At 37.7% G+C, this 26,717-nt stretch overlaps 2 protein-coding genes across 2 annotated transcripts; both read left to right on the top strand.

The window, feature by feature from the left end:
- The first annotated feature begins 171 nt into the window (after positions 1–171).
- On the top strand, positions 172–10,589 carry LOC753347 (alpha-L-fucosidase). The gene is made up of 10 exons (XM_030984160.1): positions 172–327; positions 1,896–2,072; positions 3,416–3,652; positions 4,132–4,238; positions 5,219–5,349; positions 5,948–6,078; positions 6,611–6,711; positions 7,175–7,307; positions 7,882–8,052; positions 9,487–10,589. The coding sequence occupies exons 2-10, from the start codon at positions 1,969–1,971 to the stop codon at positions 9,734–9,736; spliced, it is 1,365 nt and encodes a 454-aa protein (XP_030840020.1). The 5' UTR covers positions 172–327; positions 1,896–1,968; the 3' UTR covers positions 9,737–10,589.
- A 2,303-nt stretch (positions 10,590–12,892) lies between these two features.
- LOC584396 lies at positions 12,893–26,574 on the top strand. The gene is made up of 11 exons (XM_030984159.1): positions 12,893–13,021; positions 14,467–14,602; positions 15,581–15,640; positions 16,241–19,912; positions 20,464–20,640; positions 21,394–21,494; positions 22,755–22,937; positions 23,607–23,729; positions 24,593–24,677; positions 25,554–25,708; positions 26,238–26,574. Exons 2-11 carry the CDS (start codon positions 14,567–14,569, stop codon positions 26,449–26,451), a joined length of 4,806 nt encoding a protein of 1,601 aa, XP_030840019.1. The 5' UTR covers positions 12,893–13,021; positions 14,467–14,566; the 3' UTR covers positions 26,452–26,574.
- The last annotated feature ends 143 nt before the right edge of the window (positions 26,575–26,717 follow it).

The following is a 26,717-nucleotide window of genomic DNA, read 5'->3' as shown; positions in this document are numbered from 1 at the left end:
AATGCTAGTCTCATGTTTTATACATAGATCTATTCATGCAGCAATACAACTTCCAATTAGACCTCTACAGCAAAGATATTTAAAGAATATTCAGCATGCTTAAACATATAAATATTTTTATTATGTTTTAAATTTGTAAAGCTTTTTTTCAGGGCTATAATTTAGTCTGAAAACAATTCATACAGACAGAGTTTGAGAAAAGGAGTAATCGGGTCTGCAAAATATTGTAGCTACTTTTAGAATTATTTTCAGGATCACGATCACATGACCGACCACAACTTGCGAGGTGGTGCCACAACATTTACGACCGATTAGAAAGTGTATTTTGTAAGTATAGCATTTCAATTTTCAATACTCATACTATTTGACCTTAGCTCTAATAGTAAAGACATTCATATGCATTAATTTCCAGTTTTTCTACATAAAGGTGGAATCTAATCAGTCACAAGTCAGGCTACAAGGGATTGGCAACTGGCAAGGCAAAAACGCAAACGGAGCTAGCTGAGGAGTGAGGCCGAGGGTTCGCACCCACCGCAGGGTGCAAGGCATGGGTACGGCGTGGGCGTGGCCTAGGCCTAGACTACTATGATTTCATAAGTCATAACAATTAGAATTAACAGCTTATTTAGTTACTTAACATAAATGATGAATCTGTCTAGGGTCTAATTCCATTGCAGAATTTGCAAGCTGTAGATTTATGCTGATATATTTCCAGGTTAAAGTACCAATTAAAACAGCGGTTTGCAGTTATCGATCCTCATCCCCAGCATGCTGTTTACTAGACCGAAAGCTTCAGTCTCTCTAATCGTCGGTTGTTCCACTGAGACTACGTCTGGCTCCACTAGACCTCCGATTATAGAGACTGAAGTATGTCCCATCGGGACTGTACGGGACTGTACAGAACAAATGGTTCGGTTCGAGATATGCAACGAGATTTTCACTCTTTACATCCTCATAACTGCTGCAATTATAATAAAAATTAAAAATAACATATATATAGCTTATTTGACTTACGATAGCTTGCTCATTTAGATCCTAAATTAATGATTAATCCGAGAAAGTCTCGTCGTCAACATTATCCGTCTTGGTTTTAGTTGATGAATATTCATTTTTTCTTTTTGAACGTCCAATAGCTACCGTAGCTACGTATGAGTCAGCCCGGCTTGACCAACGAACTCCCACAAAACGAGTGCTCTGATTGGCCATTGGCTATGTTTTGGTAGGAATTGACCCGGAAATATATATCGGCGGCCGGGTTGTATACCTGTAGCTCTATGTTCGAGTGCATGAACGTGCATGAACCAGTTCAAAGATACAAATTGGATAATTCATATAAGTAAGTCCGAAAATTTCACATTCTATGATAGGTTAGCAAATTTTGAAAACTGTAATTAGGAGATATATATAGACCGACCTAATTTACATCTAATTTAGAAATCAGAAAATTAGATCTAAATAAAGAAAATCGGGAAGAAAATGTCGTGAACGAAAAGATGTTCATAGCTACCCCCACGGTCTGAGATCTCTGGGTTACCATCTGTATTGGGGAATGACAACAAATGTCAGTTTTATTAAAGAAATGACCCAAATCAGATGGTTATTTCTGTCTAGCTGTTTACTAGACCAAAAGCTTCAGTCTCTAAATCGTCGGTTGTTCCACTGAGACTACGTCTGGCTCCACTAGACCTCCGGATATATGTGTATGGGGAATATCGACAAATGTCAGTTTTATTAAAGAATGACCCATACCAGACGGTTATTTCTGTCTAGCTGTTTACGTGCGCTATAGTCTATAAAGATGTATGAATGTATTTACGAGGATCTGTGTTGGAGCTGGAGTTTGATTTGAATGACATCCGATTAACGATGGTCTTTTGTTATTGTCTATTACACAGTGACCTGGAAGAAGTGAAATAAGAGATTGAGTCAAATCCAGCCCTTGTCCAGAGTCAGGAATAGTTTGAAAAGATGAGAATTCTTTTGATCCTAGCCTGCTTGACGTTGCCCCTTCTGGGTTCCTGTCAGTACCAGCCCAACTGGGATTCCATCGACTCAAGACCTCTCCCTGCTTGGTAGGTAATTAGTTTGTGTCAATCTTAGTGGCTGTTTATTAATATTTGTGCAGTCAGCTCAGCCTTCTACTTGAAGGAACTTGGTAATATTGTTCAAATGGGAGAAAATGGTCATAGGGCAGTGACTTCAATGCTAAATGCACAATTAAAGACAATCTGAAAGTTTAAGTGAAAGCAGACTATTATTAATGATAAAAATGAGGAGAAACTGATCTGATTGATTCCTTTATTCTCCTAAATATACTATTACAATTTAGTCTCAAAGCATTGAATTGGCTCTATATATCTTTCCAGACATTTATGTGTTTAAAGCTTTTTAAAGGCCTGTCTTAAGTCTTATTTTCATGGAAAAACTGTTGGGGAAAATTCAAATAAAGTTGGGAGAATTTACTCTGAGAGGGTGTTGCACAGTGACGCCTTCAAAGAAAACCATAAATGTCTTTGTGGCTTGAGAATTTTTTCAGGATTTTTTGCATGTTAGAGGGTTAGTACAGTAGAAGGAATATAATAAGTAACATTTCATACACAAATAACAGTTTTTTCATTAGCCTTCAACAATGTAACCAAGTCACTTTAATGAATTCTAAAGAGAAGTCCACCCGGACATCATCAAGATTATTTGAATTAATGCAGACAAATTTGAAAGAGATAGGTCAGTGGAAGTTGGAGAAAAATCTTATGAAAAAAAAAGTTGTCTAGCTTTGAAGAATTCAAGACCCTTATATAAATTGGCAAACCTATAATTTCTTTCTCAGAACTTCTCTGCCAGTTTTGTAGGCAAAACTTGGAATATATACATGTTTCTTGATTTTGTTAACAGAGCAATTTGATTTCCTACAGAACAACTGACAATAACATGATGTTTTGGCGAAGAATTACCCTTTTAACAATTAGATGTATTAAGTAATTAAGTAATTTCTTACCAGTATTTAGCAAGATTTTATAAATTCTATTTTTTGTTTTGATAAATCAGCTGATCATCAAGGGATTTGGAATTGGGGTGTGATAGAAAGTTTGATTTGAAGGCTTGGTACTTGTGTTTGTTTTCAATACTTTACTTTGTACTGCTTTCTTTATATACATGTAGTAGGCAAACTGTATTCAGCTCACCATACGCCTTCACACTTGTACTATTCTATGTACTATTCTGGCTGCTTGTTTAGTTATCACAGCATTTAAAAAACAGCTTAAAATTCTGGAGTATTGTTTTATCATTTTTATGTGTGGAATTTTTAAAGAAATACAACAAGATTTGGCGACTTCTCGACTGATAAGAGGTATCATTTTTTAAAGATTCTTTTCTTCTGATGAAAATCAAATAAATTCCGGCCTATATTATGTAGGTATGATGACGCCAAGTTTGGAATCTTCATGCACTGGGGCGTCTACTCTGTTCCAAGTTTCTTCAGTGAATGGTTTTGGGATCGTTGGCAAGGAGACCCTCCCTATCCATCTGTCGTCAACTTCATGAAAGAGAACTTCCGACCCGGTTTCACGTATGCTGATTTCGGACCCATGTTCACGGCAGAGTTCTTTGACCCCAATGCTTGGGCTGACATCCTGGAAGCGTCTGGGGCAAAGTAGGTTAACCCATAATATTAGTAATATAGGGAAGAAGGAGAGAAGAGATGAGAAGAGAAGAGAAGAGAAGAGAAGAGAAGAGAAGAGAAGAGAAGAGAAGAGAAGAGAAGAGAAGAGAAGAGAAGAGAAGAGAGAAGAGAATGAGAGGGAGAGAGAAGGAGGAGGAGGAGAAGAAGAAGAAAAAGGAGAAGGAGAGGAGAGGAGAGAAAGAAGGAGGAGAAGAAAAAGAAGGACAAGAGTACATTCTTGTATAGCACCCATGTCAGTATGTTTGGGCTTATGTAACATTTTTGAAATTTAGGGGATCAGACATAGATCTAGACTAAGTTTGTTGTATCAAAATTGATATTAAAATGCTACATTTAGAAGAACGAATACACACTTTCACACAACTTATACTTTTCTCACTCTTGTTTTGAAAATGATATACTGGAACAAAATGTCTTACATTTCTATTTTATTTTATTCTTCTCCACAGTTATGTTGTTTTGACTTCTAAACATCATGAGGGCTTCACCATGTGGCCATCCAATGCCTCATGGAACTGGAATGCAAAGGACATTGGTCCTAAGAGGGATCTGGTCGGTAAGATATGATATTATTTCATTTGGATAAGAATCTGCCATAATTTTCTGGACTTGGTAATGTGTAAACCTGTTATAAAATGAATGGCTAATATTTCTTCCATAAAATTCCAAATCAGTAGCAATTCAATATTTGATATAATTTCTGTTTGATTTAAATTCCTTTACAATTACGTGAACAAGAAATGAACAACACCTTCCCTACTTTATCATTCAAGAAAGGAATGAGGTAACATTAAAACAATTAGTTGAAGACAATTGATTAGACTAGGCAAGGTAGTTTTCAAGTTTTTTCTTTAAGTGACTTGATAACATTGTTGAAGGTTGATGAAAAACTTACTGGGTAATTTTTGTATGAAATGTTACTTATTATATTCCTTTTACTGTACTATCCCTCTAACATGCAAAAAATCCTGAAAAAATTCTCATACCACAAAGATATTTATGTTTTTCTTTGAAGACGTCACTGTGCGACACCCTCTAACAGTAAATTCTCCCAACTATATTTGAATTTTCCCAACTGTTCTTCCATGAAAATAAGACATAAGACAGGTGCTTAAAAATCTTTCAACACATAAATGTCTGGAATGGCATATAGAGCCAATTCATTGCTTTGTGACGATTTACATTCACCTAAAATATAATTAAATTATAACAATATAGTTGGGAGAATTTTGGAATCAATCAGATCAGTTTTTCCTAATTGTTATCATTAATAATGGTCCGTTTTCACTCAAACTTTCAGATTATCTTTAATTGTATATCTAACATTGATGTCACTACCTTAGCACCATTTTCTCTCATTTGAATAATGTTACCAAGTCCCTTTAATAGTGTGATGTGTGAATTGATACTTCGATGAATATAATGTTATGTCATTTTGCTGATGGGATTTCATTCCTGGTTTAATGTAAACCAATGCTTGCTTTAATAATCCAGTGGTTTTCTAAATAGAAACTAAAGTCATTCTTATTTTTACAGGTGAATTGGCAGCAGCTGTGCGCAGCAGAACAAAGATTCATTTTGGCTTGTACTTCTCTCTCTTTGAGTGGTTTCATCCCCTTTTTCTGTATGACAAGGCAAATGGCTTTCAAACAAGAGAGTACAGAAATGTGAGTTGACACCACCAATCTGGATTTATATATTTCATCAGCGTATTACTTGTATATATGCTGGTAATCCAAATTGAGCACTCACGCATACAAGTTTGGTCCCAAGGTCTCTGTGTTCTTTTTGTAGGAGTGGTTTTATGCCCTCGTTGCTAGTTTGCGAGAGTATACAAATAATTTATGTTTGCATTAGTGAATATGCACTGCACGCAGGTTAAAGTCCCAATGGGATTATGAACGAAAGTTGTTGAGATGATTATCAGGCTCATCGTGACTGAACCAAGTGCGGTGTAAATTACTAATGCGCACGCTTAAAAAATGATTTTGTTGTTGTTGTTGTTGTTGGTTTTTTGTTTGTTTTGTTTTATAAAACGGGTGGGCAATACAAATAATAGCGAGAAACAAACCTGATCAAAATGCCATGAATCGCACAGTCATGAGGGCAGCCATTTGCTTTGAATGACATCACAGTGCAGTTTAACAGTGTAATAGGCTCAATATCAGTGAGTGTACATATAACTATTGTGTTTTATGATGAAGATAATCAAATATATTTCAAATTTATGTCCGTAACATTTGCTTCATCAAATTCTCATTGCAGCAAATTATGATGCCACAGATAATGGATATTGTCAACAGCTACAAGCCGGATATTGTCTGGGCAGATGGGGCTAATGCTCCCGACTCTTACTGGAACAGTACAGAGTTCCTTGCCTGGCTTTATAATGAAAGGTTTGTTGTTTGAGAATGTGCTAAAAGACCTCTTTTGGAAGCCAATTTTCTGTTTGTGATATACCTATCAATAAATGATTAGTCTGAATCTGAATATTTTCATTTGTGACATATCTCATACCCCTGACAGTCATTGAGAAAACGAGCCAGAGTATGAATTACAGCAGAGTTAAGGGTCATTGATTTAGGAGGGGGAAGGGGAAGGGGGAGGAGGAAGGGGAGGGGGAGGGGTATTGGTGGAACTGTTAATTCATTCAGAAGTATTTATGATTTCAAAGCCTCAAGTTTTATGCATCATTGTGAACATGTACCACATTTAGAAAGTTTCATTTATTGATTATCCCACAACATCAGATATCGCTGCACAATGCACAGCCCAAAACAGAAATTTCTGTGTACGTATTGTTGAGATGAAGTCAACAGACTAGTGTAGGCATGTTCTGACATGGTGCTGCAAAACCGTGACCGTGTAGAGTGGCGAAGAAGGAAAACAATGTATTAACCAAACCTTTATAATTTTACTTTTTCTCAGTCCTGTTAAGGATCAAGTAGTGGTGAATGATCGTTGGTGTAAATCTGGCTGTCTCTGCAAACATGGAGGATATTTTACGTGCAATGACAGATATGATCCAGGTAGGTAGTAAGATCATTTTCAGTAGGAAAACATGAGCCCGGTTCATATACTGCCACATTGCTGATGTGCGGTTGCCATCTGATTTTCCTCTGTCGTCATCAATATGCAATTTTAGGGTGTTGTTGGAGAGGCAGTATGGCAATAATCTTGTGGCATTGTGTAATCCTCCCCCTCACGTATAGATTCCCATTGTTTTTCTTGCAATTAAAAAATTCTTAATTTTTGTATCAGTTGTCTGATTTTACTCAACCCTTTATCTATTTGTTTATCAGATTTGTTCTACTTATTTTGAAATCAAGTTATTCGTGGACCTGATTGACCTTTCAAAACTACATGTATACTACTTGCTTGAGCATCAAGAACATTTCCTATGCTGAATTTAGGGCGGAGGCATATAGGAGAAGCAGTCGCATTTGTCTTGTTTTTTTATACCATTGGAATTTTGTTTTCTTTATTTTTCAGGGAAACTGCAAAATCATAAGTGGGAGAACGCCATGACGGTGGACATGAGCTCATGGGGATATGTGCGAACGACTCCGTTGAGTGGCATCTTTGATATTCATGGTCTGATCCAGAAGCTTGTCAGGACAATAAGGTATAAAGAGATGACTGGTACTACCAAATCCAAAAATAGCAACGAATTACAGACATACTTAAAAGCTTTTCGCCTTACACTCATCAGAGTAAATCGCAAGAATGAACTGGAAGCCGAAATCAAATAATATAAGCGGAAGCTGAAGGAACAAAGGGCGCAACAAATTACGTGCTGTGATTGGCTGGGGGAAACAGACGAAACGCTAGCCATTTACACTGTCTGATTTCACCTTTATGTTCATTATTGCAATTAACTCTGGTGAGTGCAAGATGCAGAGCTTTAGTACGTCAGTATTTGTTGATGTTCTTCAATAATGTACAAGTTTGGCAATCTGGTAACTCAGGAAATCCATGAGAGCCAGACAGGCATCAACACATGTCATCTAACCCAGATAAAGCCTCTTTCAGCTATACCGTAATAAACCGCAGCAGGTTTTTTTTAAATCTTAAAATTCAGAGGTAAGAGTCTGGTAGACTTTTCATGTGGCTCAATGAACGCCAGATGAATGATCCAAATCATGGTGATTATTAGAAATATAAGATCCTAAGTGCTCTTAAACATTTCCTTTCTTCAGCTGTGGTGGTAACCTTCTTCTCAACGTGGGTCCGACCCACGATGGTCGCATTGTACCCATCTTTGAGGAGCGTCTTCGTCAGATGGGGTCATGGCTAAAGGTCAACGGCGAGGGCGTGTATGGATCCATCCCATGGAGAAAGCAGAATGATACAGTAAACCCAGATGTCTGGTGAGAAAGTTTATTCATCTTTAACAATAATGTTGAGTTCTGGTCGTGCGCGTACCTTGAGAAACAATTTGGGTCTCGTGTAGCAGTTTGGAAGGGTTGATTACGTACCTAAGTGATTGGTTTATACTGTGAGGTTTTGGAATCATCAAAATGATATCAAATTGACCCCATCTTGCTGTAAAGCACCTGCACTCCACAAAGAAATGGGTATTTGGGACCATACACACATATCTGGCATGAATATTTGGTCCAAACACTTCAGCTTCTCTGTTACAGTTAGATTATGAGAGCATTAAAAGAGCAATCCTTTTCAGCTAGGGGACATTTCTACTATGATGCTTTCCCAGGCTGACAATAAAAGGAATGAGAAAACTCACACATTTTCATCACCTTTACCAGAACCTAAATTTCTTGGTTAATGAGGATTGATATAACACATAGGATAGAAATCGTTCATATTAGACTAGGAGTGGTGTCACTCCGTTTCCTGAAAGGTGAAGGAACTCATTGATCGTAAGCTCACACTGAGGCCAAAGGCATACGCTTTATATGCACTGATGCTAATCAGCGTGCTCTCTTTGTAACATCTGATATACAAATGTATGGTACGCTTTGTGAAATTCTCACAGAGGTTAGGGAATACTATTACAATATCACCTATGAAATTTCATCGAGATTAGCTGAGGATTTGTTAAGATGATGCCTCGGCCCCCCACTCAGTGTTATTAAGGGTACGCGTATGCATGTTCCCTCCTTTTGAAAACACGCCCTTAAGTCCAGTGTGTAAAGTCAATACGGGCCGGATTTTTGTGTACTGCGAGCCGGACTTTGATGCATGAAAAGTACCCCTTTACCGGACATTTTGGGAACACGCATGCGGTCCCTCTGACCCCGGAGTGGGGGGCTGGGATGATGCCAATCAAAATCTAGTTGTATTTTTTTTTAGACCCCTCAAATACTTTGTATCAAATGTTGACCCAGACATGACGAAAACTCTTCGTTTAAAATTGAAACCCCCATTTGACTTTCAACACTTCTAGAGCTGAGATAGCATTAAGCCTAAAGTAAACACTTGCGCTGTCCAATATAACCCCCCCCCCACAAAAGTGGGGTTCTGATACCCCACCTGATTTACATTGGTTTCTGTGTTATAGTGGTAGCTCTGTCCAAGTTTTAACGAGAGAAACGAAAGTGGGGTCCTGATACCCCACCTGATTTACATAGGTTCCTGTGTTATAACGGTGGGGTATAGTTTTAACGAGAGCTTTTCATAATGGAGATGGCCACTCAAAATGCTTTCTATCCGTTGCAAAAGGGGTTATATAAATTGCAACTATTAACTATTATTGGTATTATTTGAAGCAATTAAGGTTTAAATTAAAAGAATTATAAAGCCACTAAACATTTGTTTAATATCCATGTCATGTTTTATAGGTATACCACGACCAAGAAATCAGATGCTGTTTATGCTTTCCTCTTGAAGTGGCCTCAAAACAACACCGTTTACATTGACGCTCCTGTCGCAGAACAGAACACCAATGTCACCATGCTGGGTTACGGTCAACCTCTGAAATGGGAGATGGGACCAGCCTATCAAGGAATGAATATCATGCTTCCCTTCCTCAATCCCTCTCAGACGACTTGTCGATGGGCCTGGGTTTTGAAGCTTAGAAATGTGTTCTAATTAAAGCCCCGTTCAGATATGACACGGTTTTGTTATGATTGCATAAAGTGTAATATGTTTTACATTTCTGTATCTTATAAAGACAGAGCCAAGTAAACATGCCTATTGGACCATTAATGTGGTAGTTGCCATTCATTTAAACGTTTAAAAAACGTGTTTTGTTTTTTGTGGTTTATTGCGTCAAATCTGGACATGACTTTAGCATTAAGGAGGTTGAGAACTTTAGAAGTGCTTTCATTTCGTGATAACTCGAAGTAATTTTTTTTTGTTTTCTTCCTGGCTGTTTATGACCAGTTGTACTTATTTGATGCAGTTATTATTTCAATTTGACTGATAACTCAAAGTAAATTTTGTATGTTTTCTTCCTGGCTGTTTATGACCAGTTGTACTTCTTTGATGCAGTTATTATTTCAATTTGTGATAAATCAAAGTAAATTTTGTATGTTTTTTTTTCTGGCTGTTTATGACCAGTTGTACTTCTTTGCTGCAGTTATTAATTCAATTTTTGATAACTGGAAGTAATTTTTTTCTTCTGTTTTCTTCCTGGCTGTCTATGACCAGTTGTACTTCTTTGGTGCATTTATTTATGGTCATTTCAGACAGTGTAAACTTTGATGTTAATATTCTGAAGTACTTGTTACTTTGTAAACTATGATTATATATCACAAATCTTTGGTATCAGGGTAATTCTAATGTTTAAAAAATTGGATTCTCTAATTTTTTAATAAGGATCGCAATAAATGAAATGTTATATCTCTTATATACTTCTGCTTAAATATAAAGTATTCCATACATGTCTTTGTATTGATGACAAAAACTTGCCTCCATATTTCGTATTAGTGTGCTTATTTCATATAAATTTTTATATCATTATTTTGGTTTCAATTATGTAATTCTCGATCATGAGTAGTAATGACATTTCTGTATTCTTGTGCAAGGTTCATATATTTTTTAATATCATATCTAATGGTCTTTTTTTTGTTTGAAAGTACAGTACTATAGATGAATTCATAGCAAGACTTCTTTAATATGCCATGTTTAGAACTCATCAAGTGATAAAGTAATAAGTCTGAAATATACAGGAGCTCTAATCTTCCTGTTTCGGTTACATTTCAAATTGCCATTTAATGGGTATATTTTTGTAAACATCTTGTTTTTGTATTTGTTTGATAAATTGTTTGATATGTCCTTTACCATTTTGTAGGTAAGACCAAGAAGCATATTTTCATGTTACCATGAAACTTGCAATACGGTAGATCAAGATCTATATAGTTAAAGTTGATATATGCACGCTATTGTTACCCAGGCAATGAATTTCATAACAGTGTCTGTATATTTAAAAAATGGGACCCATGTTTTCCATTCGACTTAAAACCCACTGAAAATGAATTAGGTGATGTCCTTTCCTTTAAAAAAAAGTTACTCCTTCCCATGTTTATCTCATTTGATGAAATCCAATGAGCGAAGCTGATTGGTCATATTGCAATGCATGTATAAACATGATGTAATTTATGTTATGTCACTTTGCTGTGTTATTTGTGTAGCGAGTTACTGGTCACTCAAATGTACTCAAGGAGAGCATAATGAACAATAACTCAACATATATGTAACCGTTTTATTGAAAGGAAATTCATAGGGAAAAAAAAAGTTAATTTCAGTAATTTCTAAATTCTGTATGGGTATATAGGTCCATGCTATTCTCCCCTTGGGTGTCAATAATTCAAACTTATTAAACTATAACATTGAAAATTATTGTCTTTTCAAAGCTAAAACTAGGGATTGTATGATCCTTTTAATTATTTAGGGTGAAAAGTGTAATTTCGCAATTCAAAATGCTAATTATTCAAAATAAATATTAATCAGCGTGACGACATACTAGACATTGTATACTTTTTATAAATTACATATTCAAGTCTGCTTTATCAGATTCTTCTCATCTCATGCTGGCCGGGGCAAACAGAATTAGGCTTGTAATTGTGAAGATTTTTTTTGGGAAAAATAAGTAATTTGGCTAATTTAAGTGATATGTCAAACAATATGTCCCGTGATAGTCACACTTTTGATGTGTATTTTTTACATTCTAAGAAAGAAGTAGTCTTTATTTTTCACAATTTTTCTAAATGTAGTTCTGAGAGTAGTACCCATAACAAAAAAATCATGATAAAGTAATCCAGCTATTATCCGGTGCAATTACATAATCAATTCAAATAATGTGTTGTACAGCACAACTGTAAATGATGCACACAGACACAGTCTACAGGCTGTTTTGTTCTGATCTTGCTGATCGAGACAACTAATTGCTTGTACATATATGTGCCTTTAACTATTGATGTAATAAACTTTAAAAGAAATCTAAGTGTCTCCTAATAAACTGGTTTTGTGCCTGTCAGTACGTGTTAGAGAATTTTTGGACTCTACGTGCCCCCTCCCCCCCCCCCCCCCCCCCCCCCACTAGGCCAAGGAAGGCTGGCCAGGAGGCATTTTCCAGTCCTTGACAAAAGCTGGCCTTTAACTCTTGATGTAATAAATTTTTAAGAAATCAAAGTGTCCCCTAATCACCCAGTTATGTGCCTGTCAGAGAATTTTTGGAATCTGCCCCCCCCCCCCCCCACACACACACACACAACAGATCCCTGAAGAGCCGGTTGCTATGTATAGATCGCTCTTACACCGTTTCATTATTAGTGTTTCACTATTTTTCATCTTATTTTTTTTCTGGCTTTACCTTAACCCTCTGCTTGAATTACTGTCTGCACGTTCTTCACATTTGTCTTCAATCAGAAATCTTTTAAACAGCTATATACAGCCTATTATGAATATGCATGAAGTGAATGCATGATGTGAAATAATCCTCCATCTGACATTACATATGTCCAAGTTTACTCTCATTTGAAATGTATGAATGAAAATCTAGCCTTTGATCTGGCAAAAACTCTCTTCATGCCATGCCATGGGGGCGTGGTTGGGTGGGGCGGGGCCGGGGGGGGGGGGGGGGGGGGTTGCATGGGTCCCCCAGATCATAACAATTTTTTTTCTTCAAAGCTTTAATTAAAAAATATTAAAAAATATTAATGGATGCTTCTTCTAGGTATTTTCTCGAGGTTGTGATAAATTGATTTCGGTTTCCATTTTCCACTACTCCAATAAATGTTGATCCAGAGTGAAACACTGCCGTACCTGTCTGTAAATAAAGATTTGCGGCTGCGATGAAGACTAATCTTTGCGGGAAAATCGAGTTGAAAGAACTCGAAGAAATGACCTAGCTAATCGTGATTGCCTAGTTATGTAAGTACATTGCCTTCTCATCTCTTGAAAAGATGCAACGAATTAAAGAAATGTAGTTAATGTGTACATACGCATCAGAAAATAATTGTAATCGCGGGTATTTGTTCACAATTAAAAGAGGGTTAAGGTTTGCATGGATACCTCGCTCCCGGACCCATGCATGCAAATCCATGCACCGCTACTCGTACTCGTAGCCGAGTCCGAAATTGGGTTTAGGGGTCTAACTGTTAGGCCTACTAGTACTATTTATTAAATACGGTACTCCTCAGCTCAGCTCAGTTGCCGCTGCATGCCGCTTCTTTAGCGGTATGGGGCATGGAGCAAGGCTAGGGTTGGAGTGTAGAGCTTTTCTGTGTGTGTATGAGTGTTTGTGGGGGAGCTACCTTTTTCATTTTCTTTTCTTTTTGGGAGACTGTCTTATTGTCTAGATCCAGGTCTAGTGTCTCCAAATTAAATATGGCCTAGAATCTAGATTCTAGACTAGTCTAGAATTAGCCACCAAAAATCTTGACAAAAGTATGAAACTTTGTCTTATCTTTAATATAGACCTCTCTAGAGTTCTAGGGATTGTTATCGTCAACCGATACCGATATAAACGTGATCGTGAGGGTGACCGGGAGTTGTAAAAATGGACAGTTGCCTGTGATATTCTTATCGTTGTTTCAGAGGCCGTTGTCGCCTGATTAAAGGTGTTTTAATCTCCAATTCCTGTCTGATCTCTGGTCATTCCCATTTGTACTTAGATCTAGTGAATCCCTACAATATGACATTACTTTAGTTTAGAAATTAGAGACAGTCTCCTAAATCTCCTCTACTACTGTACTACTGTACTGGCTCTAAATTACAAAGCAGTCTAGGCTCTACTGTCTGTTCTAAACAATATTGAAGTGAAGTGAATATCTAACAGTAACGGTAACAAGTTAAAAGTCTATAAATTTAATGATCAAAATAACCTTGCATGTTTGATGGATCAATTGATTTTTTCAGCCTGTAAATTTTTATCTTTTTGGCCAGAGATCTTCTTGCTCTTATGAATTTCTGAAACTCTCACACAACTTCACAAGATCACAGGCAAAATTGACAGCTGTATTTGTGTTAAGCATCAGGACAGGGCAAGCCCAAGGTGTCTGGTAATTTGCTGTCCTGTACGTCACTATATCTTGTATGGTTTTGAACATATGACATAGAATGAGTTTTTGTTTTCATTTCATATTTAGCCTGATAAAAGCTCTAGTAGGGCTATTAACTGAATACAATCATTGGATAGATCTTATAGGCCTACCGGTATACTAAAATCTTAGATGTGGTTTCTTTGTGACATACAGAACAATGGCTTGGACTTGCCTAGATGAAACCCTCCCCCCTCCCCCCTTTTCTCCCCCCCCCCCCTTCTCCATCAGTCCACCCATCCATACTGTATTTTTTTCACCTTATTCTACTTTTAGGATGGATTAATGATCATCCCACGTTACGAAGATGGAGATAGAGATGTAGACAGTTATGGTTTAGCCTTAGACGTCTGAAAGCAGGCCTACTCCTTTCACCATGGCGAGCCCATCTGCTGGATTGACCAAAGAAGAGGTAAGATTGGAATTTCAAATTCAAAAATGCCAATTTACAATGTTATCATCAGGTTATCTAAAAATTCTAAAGCGCTAGATCTATATCTTCAATTTTGAGTTGGTCCTTCATTCTGAAAGAGTCAGTGATATATATACTTTCTTTGCTTACAAAAAGACACTGGGTGGAACTACACTTGTTATTCCAAATATTCCCCCATTTTTCTCACTTTCTGGAACTTAGTCCACCTGCTTCTGACTACCTTTAGAAGTTTCATACATTTTCAATGAGATCATTGAACTGGGCATTGAACATCTCATTGAGGGAGAGACGGGTTAAAGCTCCAGAATTCATTGTGAGCACATTGTGGTTTAATACTTTGATTAGTGTGCACAATTAAAATCTAGCACAAGATCACTGAACCAAAATTATTGAATGGGGTAATTTGTTTGTCACCTGTCTGGAAGTGGACCCCCCCCCCCCCTCAAAAAAAAAAATCCAATATATGATGCTGTATTTACCATGCATTATAAACAAATGTCCTTGTTCCTCAAGCTGTAGGTATATGTTTCTCTTACACCTTACACACAAATATAATACATGTATATGTATGATAATTGAAAATAGGATACATACACTGTATCAAGATAATTTAGAAAATAGTCCATACTTTTTGTGTATGATATTTTTAGATTTTTGTTTAAAGCGGTTTATGTCATCTTGCACATTGCAATTTTATCCCCGCTCCCAAAACTACCAACAAACCAAGTTCAAACAAAATTTTGATAGCAAGACCCAGGTATTTGTTCATTTTTTTGTTCCATACATTACAAAGTGTACTATTAAAATCAAATTCAAATAATTGATCTCTAGAGACCAAACACAAGAAAACTGCTGGTGCTGATAATAACCCCTTCCTCCTCAAGAGGAATGATGAATAGAGAAATGAAATACTGGTACATTCACTAAGCTGTTGCATCCATAACATTTAATTTGCAGATCAAAGAGCGTCTAGCTCACATGAAAAAACAGTATGCACAGATGCAGAAGAAGCTGGAGGTAAGTGAAAATTAAATCAATTTATTGCTATAACTTCTTTTAAAATTTAAATATTAGCATTTGGATTTAGATATCATTCAAGATATGTTGGTACATCCATTCTGTTTTCCTTAAATAGGTTGATATACAAATTGATGAAATTTTTTTATGTGCATTGTAAATTTTGTGGGTGGTATTCTGAAATGTTGTATCTTTTATGTACCTGAAACAATGTTATAACGAATGAATAATCATGCAAGACTGGCTGCATAGACGCATAGTTAAAAGACACAGGTACAAGTAACTAGTGTTTATTATGCAGTACAACTTCAGCTTGTTGTGAGTCAGACCATCATTTCCCCCTGTATAAAAGGTAACATAGTTTTTGGAATAAGGCCTCTGACCTCTTGCAAGACTACTGTATACATGTAGAAGTGACTAGTGTGTACCGGTAATAAGAATGCTGTTTCAACTCTCTTAATAGATGTAGCACAATTTCACATGTACTGTTTCAAGTCACAATCTGTAATAAAACCACAGCAATAGTTGTGCATTTTTTGCATTAAAATATTGAAATTGCTTAATCTTTAATTCTGTATACCATATCATTCATCTGAACAGAAATCGGACAAAGCTACCAGAGTGAAGAGACATGTCAGCAAAAAGATTGCAGATTACAAGCGGAAGCAGGCCACAGATGGGTCTCCAGAATGCACCATTTCCAAAGCAGCCGACTCACCCAAAGACACCCCAGAGAATACAGGTAGTCCTTCTTTACCCTTGGTCAACAGAGGGCGCCTGTCATCGAAACCTAAAGTGTCCGCGTCCAGAGAGAAAAGCGGCAAGCGTCGGAGTGTGTCCTTTGCCCCGTCAAGTCAATCAACGCCAACGAGCAGCAGACATGATGCAGGACAAGGGACTGCGTTTGCCCATGCGCAGTCAGGAGAAGTTCTTGTGGGAGTGAATCAAAAGCCTGTTTCCAGTGTGTCACCTCTACGTCAAGTCCAGAAAACAGACAGCTCGCTCAGAAAGTCTGGAGATAGACCCAACAAGAAGTTGTTCAGAAGAGCCAAATCGAAGAAACAGAAATGGGTGACGGCTTCATCATCCAGAGCTACCATAGTTGACCAGTCAAAAGATGGTAATGCAGGCTTTGTGTCATCAGATCGTCTTGATTCAGAACAAGATGTATCGGTTGTAAAGGATGAAGACACCAGTACTGATGAAGCGAAGTCGAAGTCGGATCCTCTGGATAACACGAAGCATGAAGTGGATTCTCGTCAGGTGCAAGAAATACTTTCCTCCCCAGATGCAAAGACACCTCCATTGGATACACAGTTTGATCTGTTTGCTGATACAGATGTTCAGGATGAGTCTCCACATGTCAAGATGGGTACAGTTGATGCGTCATTGCAAGCTGCGTCCCCCTGTGCACTAAAATTTAAGTCACCAGGACATGCAGAAAAAGAACCGCTCCAAGATTCTGTGTCTGGGTATGGGCTGAAAAGACACAACAAGGCATTAGAGGAATCTGTCATTATACTTGATGAAACACAAGGAGACATCTTTTATTCTCAAACCTCAAAAAGGTGCACTCAAGATGTAACACAAAGAGACACCTTTCATACTCAAACCTCAATAAGGTGCACTCAAGATGATGAGATGAGAATGCCAATGGCAGCAGAAGTACAAGAGACCCCTTCTGCAATGAGAGTTTCTCATCTTAATAGCACATCAAACACTTATTCTGAAGCAGTCAAAAGGAATCCATCTGTGATGATGTCAAAACCTGATAATTCTACTAGGAACTATTTGCATGTCGAGGTGGATAAAGAGATGGCAATATCTGATAGCCATCAAGACATGATACACAGTGTGTCAGATGAGGAAGGCACAGAAGACCCTGATGTCATTCCAAGCACTTTTCCTGAGGACCTTGAGCCAGTGACAAAAGCAAAGTCCATTGTGTCCAGTCAGAATTCAAATTCAGACCATTTAAATGCTATGAGAGCAAAATGCAATCAGGATAGAGACCCTTCACCTCTAACAGATGCACAGAATACAGATTATCAAAGTGCGTCCAAACGAATAATGGATGAAATGGTAGATATTGATGAAAGTGAAATGAAGGTCAGCAGTCAGAAAACTAACACTGAAGAAGTAGACATGGCTCAAACAAGTACCAGAATGTCTGGAAATTGTGGAGTCAATGACAAAGACACAAAAAACATTCTGAGACATAGTGACACTCAGCAGAACATCAACCACTTTGATGATCCATCTTCAGTTGAGCTTGATTCTCAAGACGTTCTGATACATTCCCAAGAAATCACTTCCCAAAGGAGTCCTCTGTCTCCTGAAGGGAAGGGAAAGACTAGTAATCCATCTTCAGTCCAGCTTGATTCTCAAGACATTCTAATACACTCCCAAGAAATCACATCCCACAGGAGTCCTCTGCCTCCTGAAGGGAAGGGAAAGACTGGTACCCAGAGGAGGAGGAGGAGAAAGAACCAGAGAAGCATTGACAATCTTTCGGTGGATGACATCAGCCTTAAGGACTTTGTAGTGTCTCAACAGAACAGCCAGGAGGGTAGCCACTCCTGGATTGATGGACTCATGTATCCTGCAGAGTACTATGTCAGGAAAACCAGGAGCATGTCCAGGCCCTCACCCAATCAGCACTCTGCACCTCCTACCGGTCAGAAACGATCCTCTAAAAGTTCACAGGGGAGAGCGGGCTCTCTGCCGAGGACCTTCCAAAATGCTGCGGTGAGTGAGCCAGTTGTTCACACCAAATTACTGGATGCACAACAAGTACAGGCTGAAAAGGATGAGTCGGAAGTTGGGCTTTCTGAAAAGATAGACTTGGTAAAAGATGATACCTGTACATTTGTTGAGAAGTCACAGGACTATGTGCGCAAGGAGTCGTCTCCTCCAAGGAAGATGAAAGTTTTGCGCAAACCAGCAACTACTAAAAGGAGGCTGGGAAGAAAATCCTCAAGAAAGAAATTGGAGAATGATTCAGAGTGTAGTGTTACAAAAACAGCTGAAACCTCTCAAACATTAGCTCAAACTGGATCAAGCAATGAACAAGATAATGCCAGCAATCGTTCCCAAAAATCTCAAGATATTTATATTTGTAGTTATGATAGAGACCGAAATGAAATACAGAACATATGTGATGACAAAGATGGAACAACCCTTTTTAGTAGCAATCATGCATTGCTGACTGGGAAAGAAACTGGAATTACCACATCTCCTTGTCACCTTCAGGTTGGTTTGGACTCCCAGGGGAACCCTGTTGAAAACACTGTATCACATGCTGAAGGCCCAGTGTGTGAAGGTAATAAATACATCTCCATCACTCAGATGACAAATAACCCCCTGGAGAGCCAGTTCACACAGACTCAAGTCCCAAGTAACTTTGCCTTACCTCGGGTATTTGGTAGTCCTGGACAATCCACTCAGTGTCTGGTTGGTCTCTCACCAGGTTCTCCAGCTTCAACAGCCATCGATGCACTGGACAGCCCAACAGTCAGGCAGTCTACATCTCAACATGGGGATGGAATCGATCACGTTTCCAGCCCAGAACATAGAAGACACAATGATGAAAACCAGGAATGCAGTGAACATCAGTGGATGTCAGAAGTATACTTGGCAGATGTTGTACCGGAACTTCCACCCGATGTTAATTCTAAACATAAAAACGTAGACAACCTTCAAGAAGTTGGTGCAGGCCATTTATCTCTTGAGGAACATGATATGCGCCTCTCACAGGATCTTGACATGAATGGTCATCCCAATATCCTGCCCAAGTCACAAAGTGAACTCATAGCATCAGTGGCCATTGCTGTTCCAGTTGTGAGCGCAACACAGCTAATTGGTAGCTCGGTTCAAGGCACAAGCAATATCCCCAAAGCTGAAAACCATGTTTCAGAGAGTTTGTCTTACCCACTGCCTGTTCCTTGTGATGACATACAAGAGGATGAACAGCGTACATCTCAAAGGGCTTCTGCACCTGACCTTTACGACATCAAGGAACCCATCCTGGATCACATTCCTTCCAGAGTTCCAGGAGTTCCATCTAGCCTTTGCAGTAATGTCAATCAAGGATCTCCAATGGCTGATGCAGCCACAGGGACTCCTCCGGAAGCTGCTGAAATGCCTCAAGCCCAATCTCAGTGCACAGACTCCTATGGAGATGGATCAGAGTTTGATAGAAACTCCTGGAAGGAGATAGCTGGAAGTGACCTCAGTGTAAAGGAATGCTTCCAGTTCAAAGGTTGCCTGAAGGTAAGTACCATAAACCTTTCTTCCTGTGAGTTGACTAATCATGATCAAGTCCTGATTATCCTTTAAAATCATTTGGGACAGAAAATTTAGATATCATTTTTAAGTTTGAGGATTTCAATATTCACTCCAAATAAAACTAAATTACATGTAGATTAAAGTTTTATCGTCCCCTAGATAATCACCTTCCCCCCAACAAAAATGAAACAACCCAACAAGTTGATAAAGTTGCATACTTGCTCATGTCAGTTAATGAAGGGAATGCCAATTATTTTTCTTCAATCTATGAGAATACACATTTTAGAATCATTTTAGTATAAATTTAATCTTTTAACAGCTAAGCAATATGCTGTAACTGTCTAGTGATAGTAGTAAAGTTTCCTCCAAGATATTGATTCAAAAGTACCTGTTATATAAACTATTGTCTTTTATATACCTGCCTTTTATTAAAATTTAAAAATTGTATAGATGAGATGAGCTACACTGTGCTAGACACTTTTTCCAGACAGCAATAGTATTTTTTATTTTGCATGATGGTTGTCTTTTGCTTCCAGCACAAGACGGAGCACTCAACAGAAGTCAAGCACATCATTTCATCCAGGCTTGTCACTGAGGATGTATCAGAACCTTTGATAGCTGTTGTCTTTCCTAAAGAAATCGTCTTCTGGGTACTCAGGACTGCAGAAACAGGAAAGGTTTTTCAGGTTTTGTTTTCATGGAGAACAAGTAAGGTAAACTAATGAATACTTTTATTTTCTACTGACTTATTTGTTTTGTTTCCCTCCAATAATTTCCTGTTTTTCCCTAAGCATATCATTAAAGTCAATTTTCCCCTTTTCTGTGATTTTAACAGAAGTGTGTTAAAAGTAAAAGATATCTTTGAAAGTTTATGTTGTTTTGTCAGTTGGATTATAAATCAAACACTTTCTCAATTAATAACTTAGGTTGACTGAAAAGTTGACTAGAAAACTTTAGCTCTATGCAACTATGACTTTGGCATGCATAAAATAAAAACCCAACTAATCATAACAAAAAGGTTAAGATGAGGCAAGAAATTAGTATGATAACCCATCTATCTAAACATTAAAATCTGAAAAAATGTTTAAAATTCAGTTTATAAATGAATTGGAAATACACAGCAACCTGTCATAACAAATTATATTTTTACTTCTTGAAGAAATTTGTATACAAGTCTGAATTTTTTTGGTTTTTTTTGTGTCTTACTCTCGATTATGGAATAGATTACCACTAGAAATAAGGAAAGCCCCATCAATGATCACTAGATCATTTTAAATCAAGACTGAAAACTCACTTGTTCATAAAGTATGTATATGTTTAGCACAGCATTTACGAGCTCTTGCAGCGCAGTAGAATAGATCCACATAGTCATTGCGCTTTACAAATGAATATATTATTATTATTATTACTCTTACCATTACTCCATGTTATTATCAATTCTTGATCTCTATTTTTCACCATTCCAGAGTCCCGAGAGAGTCACCTTCTTCACTCTTCTGCCAGACGTGACCGATGCCGTCGAAGCTCTTGTTGTGGTTGGAGATGAGGATAGATCCCACTCTGTCAGGTACACCTGGGCCCTGTTTCACAAAGCCTTTTTTCAATGACAAATGACAAAAATCAGTGACAAATCTGTTGATAACCAATCAAAAGCAAGCATTTTAGTAGCTTATAACAAAAACTGTAATTTGTCACTGATGACAAGTTTTGTGAAACACCCTCCTGGACCCCGTTTCATAAAAACTTGTTATCATTAACAAATGCTCAATTTTTAGGACAAAATTGCTCTCAGCCATCCAAATGCCACGATTTCAGTAGCTTATAACAAAAACTGTCGTTTGTCACTGATGACAAGTCTTGTGAAACGCCCCCCTGGGCCCCGTTTCATAAAAACTTGTGATCAATAACAAATGCGCAATTTTTAGGACAAATTTGCTCTCAGCCATCCAAATGCCACGATTTCAGTAGCTTGTAAGAGTGATTGTGACTCGTTATTGATAAGTTTAATGGTCTGTAATTGAATAGGAGTACTCTAAAACCAGAAACTTTCCTGAGTGATCTCGTCTGGTAAATCTTCATGCCACATACACTATGAACATGACGGACAAAGAAAGAGGACAAAATATACAGTTCCTCATTCTACCCTCAACAATTGCTGTGGTAGACAAAGGAACATCCCTTCACTACTATTATGTAAAAATGTGTAGAACAGGTGTCACATGCATATTCACCTGTTCTACACATTTTTACATAAGAGCAGTGAAGGGATGTTCCTTTGTCTACCACAGCAATTGTTGAGGTTAGAATGAGGAACTGTATATGTTGTCCTCTTTCTTTGTCCGTCGTGTTCATAGTGATAATGATCAAATCACAATTGAGTTTTGCATCGATAGGTAGAGTTTAATCTGTGAATATTTGATGTTGTCTACAATTTTCCCATCGCAAGTATCTGGTTTTACAGTAATTTTCTTTAAAGTAGTAATGTTTGTCTTGTACCTCTGATTTTAAAATCAGTGAATAAATTGACTGTAAACTCACTCACCCAGCCCTGTTAACAAGTGTAACAAGTTGTGTTTGATATTTCCATCTTGTCTCAATGGTGAAATTTACATCAAAATGTGTCTCCTCATGAATTATTTGGGTGTGAGCTTTATTGCCATCATCTGAAATAGACTAATGGCACCCGATATAACTACTTGGCTGATAGAAACTCACAATTCTTTATAAAATAAGATACAATCAATATCTTGATTATTTTTCTGTAAAGTTTTCCCTTTTAACATCAGAGATTTGAGCACTCAATCTGATTTGATTGTTACACCAACAGATGCATCAGGTGGGACTGTAAGAAAGCAAAATGGAAAGACACCACAGTCCTCTCCTCTGCAGTTATGCCCCATATGACCTGTACATCCCTCTGTGCTCTACAAGACAGAAAGGCCGCCATAGCTCTCCACAAGAAGGCTATCGGTTCAGAGGTGCTGATCGTAGGGCTTAGTGCTAATGGCAGGTATGAATATATCTCCTTATATTCATTCATTATCGTAATAGGTTGTTTAATTGATCAATTTATATCATTGTTATACTAGCAAATCTCAAATGTGTATTACTTTTTATATTTGCATTACATGAATATTTTGTACAAACATTTTGCACTGGAAGATATATTTAGATTGAATGCTGATTAAAACAGGTCCTCTGTATTGAACACTGGGTGTAATGACATTGTTTAACACATTGGCTCCTGAATTATGTCATTGTCAAAGATTTAATGCATGATTCACCCGGTGATCCTGTAGGCAGAGTGTTAAATTAATTTCCTGACACAGTGTTAATAATGCTCATTACTTTCAGCTTGAAGTTAAACGACTTTTATTCTCACCTTTAATAATAATAATAATAATATTTAATTTTTATATACCTTTATACAATGTAAAGCGCTTAAACCAATCATGCGAGAGAGCTATATAAATGAACAAATGATTATTTTAAAAATATTTTTAGCATTTAAAATTCAATAAAATATATAGTGTACGTGTTCATAATTTCAGTAATTCAAATGATATGCCAACAGCACATACATAGCTGTTAATATTTTCAATTTATCATCATAATATTTATGAAGCGATTTGACAGTGCATAATGCTGAGGATTTTCTTGTTTCTTCTAATCCATTCAGTGAGAGACAAGACTTTCCTTCCGTGACTCTACCGGCGTCAAAGGATAGGATCAACTCGCTGACGGTAGTTGAAGATGCCGTTCACATGCTGCTTGGAGTGACTGACTCAGAAGCATTGCTCTGGTAAGCATCATGTCACATAGCCTTCCACACTTTCACTGGTTCACAGTTTGATTTTGGAAGTTGTGTATTTTCTAAGCTCATGGGTTAGTGCAATTTTTAGGGCCATTTGTGAGGAGACAGAATACAAGGTTGGTTAGGAAGTAGGGAGAGAGAGAGAGATAGAGAGAGAGAGAGAGAGAGAGAGGGAGGGAGAGAGAGAGGTAGAGAGAGAGAGAGAGGGAGGAGGAGAGAGAGAGAAAGAGAGAGGGAGATTGAGAGAGAGAGAGAGAGAGAGAGAGAGAGAGAGAGGGGGGGGGGGGGGGGGAGGGAGAGATGAGAGAGAGAGAGAGAGGGAGAGGTGGAGAGAGAGTATAAATAAGAATGAACATTGTAAACAAAATTAACCGTATAAGGATTTTTAGATGTATATACTTACTCTGGGTGAATTTATGTGCTAATGAAGTTTATTTAATTCTAGCTTTATGCTGATCTATATTACAAGGATACTCCTATTTTTTTATAATCATGTTGCAGTGCATAAAGACCACAGATAATATATGATATACATATATAGTGGAACTATTGAAAACTTACCGGTATCTCATAAATACTCATTCATTAATAACCACTGAGAACCTGTGAAGCTGAAACTATATGGAAATCAGTATATGTTGGTAAATATAGAGAATTTTGGTATTATAACTAATTTAATAGTAAAAAAAATTAAATCTCTATGTTCTCTTTCAATATTTATCTGGTTTACTACTAGGATAATGAAGTAGCTCGGTGCCATGGATCTGTAGTTAATCTTAAGATATCAGTATACTCAAGTTTTTTATTAATCAGTTAATGAATCTTACAACTCAACTTGTGTTTTAATACAGGCATGTACCGTCCCATCAACTTGTGCAAGAGTTTTGCCTGAAAGATCAGAAGATGAATTACTCTATTGAAGCAACTGCAGAATCGGTAAGATGAAGTGCCCTAGCTGGTATTTTTGTTCAGCTACATTTATCTCTTTTTTTTTGGTAGTGTACTTGAAAATAAAATTTTATGGTCATTATTTTCACTGAGGCGTGTTATATCATCAATCTATACAACGAAGGTCTAAGATATTGGTTTTTAGAAACAGGTTATCAAGCCCAAAGACCACTGTGAGGAACGCTCCTGCAGTCTTTTCTGACATTGACATTGATTTATTTAAATAATTTCTTGATTGTCAAGTCTTTCTCAAGGATCTACTCTTTATGGTACATTGTACAATTGTAGCATGAAGTAAACGGGCAAAGAAACCCAAAGACCATATTGAGGAACCTGCTTGCAGTCCCCTTGAGATACGCATTGAGTTATTTTAAACTGTCTTGATCGTCAAATGCAGCAAGCAAGATAATAACTGCAAAGACCACTCTTAGGAACACTCTTGCAGTCCCCTGTGAGATGAGCATTGATTTATTTTAAACTGTCTTGATCGTCAAATGCAGCAAGCAAGATGATAACTGCAAAGACCACACTGAGGAACCCTCTTGCAGTCACCTGTGAGATAAGCATTGAGTTATTTCAAACTGTCTTGATCTTCACATGCAGCAAGCAAGATAATAACTGCAGAGGCCAACCGAGGAACACTCTTGCAGTCTTCAATGCGATGAACATTGATTAATTGTGTTTTGATTGTCCAATCTGTATTATCAAGGGTCTACTGTTCATGGTAGCATGTAGGAAACAGGATGGCATCTACAAAGACCTCTTGCATTCCCCTGTGAGATAAGCTTTGAGTTATTTTAAACTGTCTTGATTGTCCATGCTAACTCTCTCTCTCTCTCTCTCTCTTTCTCTCTCTCTCTCAAGGGTCTTCTGTTCATGGTAGCGTGTCGCAAGCATGATGATAACCACAAAGACCACACTGAGGAACCCGCTTGCAGTCTCCTGGTTCTCAATCCCCTGAATGGCCGTTCATCCAAATTACTGAACTACTCGGCCCCATGCATGCAGCCTGGAGTCCAGTAAGTATCTCTACCCCTTGTCCTTGCTCACATATGCCAGATTTAATCGCCTACAAGTAAGAAATGAAGACAAAAATTGCAACAAAGGAATTCACCCAGATTAATCGGTTTATAATATCAAAGGGATCACCGAGTAGGTGCTTCTTTCGGACACAGGCATGTTATTTTTTTACCTCTTCTCACCATTCATTATACAGAAATTCTATATTGTTCAACATTTATGACAAATTTTAATGTAATAACCCACTGTTTTTATCTGGCGATAGAAATATGCCTTTAAAAACTTATCTTGAATTCAAGAGCTCTGTCGTTCTGTACATACTTTTTTTTCTTGTATTTTTTCTTTCTTTATGTGTTGTTGTTGTTGTTAATGTATATTGTATAATAAAAAAAGTGGTCCATCCTATTAACATGGTATTTATGTAAATTACATGACATGTACATTTCACTTTTCAATTTCCTGTTTGCCACCCCCCCCCCCCCCCTCCACCCCTCCACCATACTCTTTTACACACCCTGTTCATCTCAGAATCCATGACGTCTCAGTGTGTACTGGTAAGACTCTGGCTGCTTCTTTGACGAGTGGCCACACCTGCTTGTGGGATCTTCACTCCAGCCAGTTACTGATGGAGGCACGCGGCCATGAACCAGGGGAGACCTCTACCGCACTGTGTCTGCAAGATGCAGAGACTCTGCTACTGGGTGCCGATGGTTGTGTCAATGTTTATGAAAGAAACTTTTGAATAGCTGCAGTTCTATTTGATTATGGTACTAGCTCTCTACCTTTATATCTCATTTTGTACACTCTTTCACTAATTTCCCATTCTCTCTCTCTCTCTTCTTTATCTCCTATTGGGCGCCAAAATGGCTTATATAACGCGCTATAGGGAAATTTGGTGTCTTCAGGAAAATTTGAACCCCATCAATTTCTGATAGCTTGGACCCCAATGAATCCAAAAATGCAAAAAAAAAAAAAATCAACTTTGGCACAAAAATCCTACGGGAGCTG

The sequence above is a fragment of the Strongylocentrotus purpuratus genome, unplaced genomic scaffold (assembly GCF_000002235.5).
Source record: "Strongylocentrotus purpuratus isolate Spur 01 unplaced genomic scaffold, Spur_5.0 spur5_scaffold_14, whole genome shotgun sequence".
Lineage (NCBI taxonomy): Eukaryota > Metazoa > Echinodermata > Echinoidea > Camarodonta > Strongylocentrotidae > Strongylocentrotus > Strongylocentrotus purpuratus.
This window is presented reverse-complemented; position numbering and strand designations above follow the sequence as displayed.

Bases quoted from the DNA above. Each gene is read 5' to 3' on its own strand.
- LOC753347 (XM_030984160.1), top strand. From the start codon at position 1,969: ATGAGAATTCTTTTGATCCTAGCCTGCTTGACGTTGCCCCTTCTGGGT. The intron at 2,073-3,415 runs GTAGGTAATTAG...TATATTATGTAG, and splicing joins TCAAGACCTCTCCCTGCTTG to GTATGATGACGCCAAGTTTG. The intron at 6,712-7,174 runs GTAGGTAGTAAG...TTTATTTTTCAG, and splicing joins CAATGACAGATATGATCCAG to GGAAACTGCAAAATCATAAG.
- LOC584396 (XM_030984159.1), top strand. From the start codon at position 14,567: ATGGCGAGCCCATCTGCTGGATTGACCAAAGAAGAG. The intron at 21,495-22,754 runs GTACACCTGGGC...TTACACCAACAG, and splicing joins GATAGATCCCACTCTGTCAG to ATGCATCAGGTGGGACTGTA. The intron at 23,730-24,592 runs GTAAGCATCATG...GTTTTAATACAG, and splicing joins GACTCAGAAGCATTGCTCTG to GCATGTACCGTCCCATCAAC.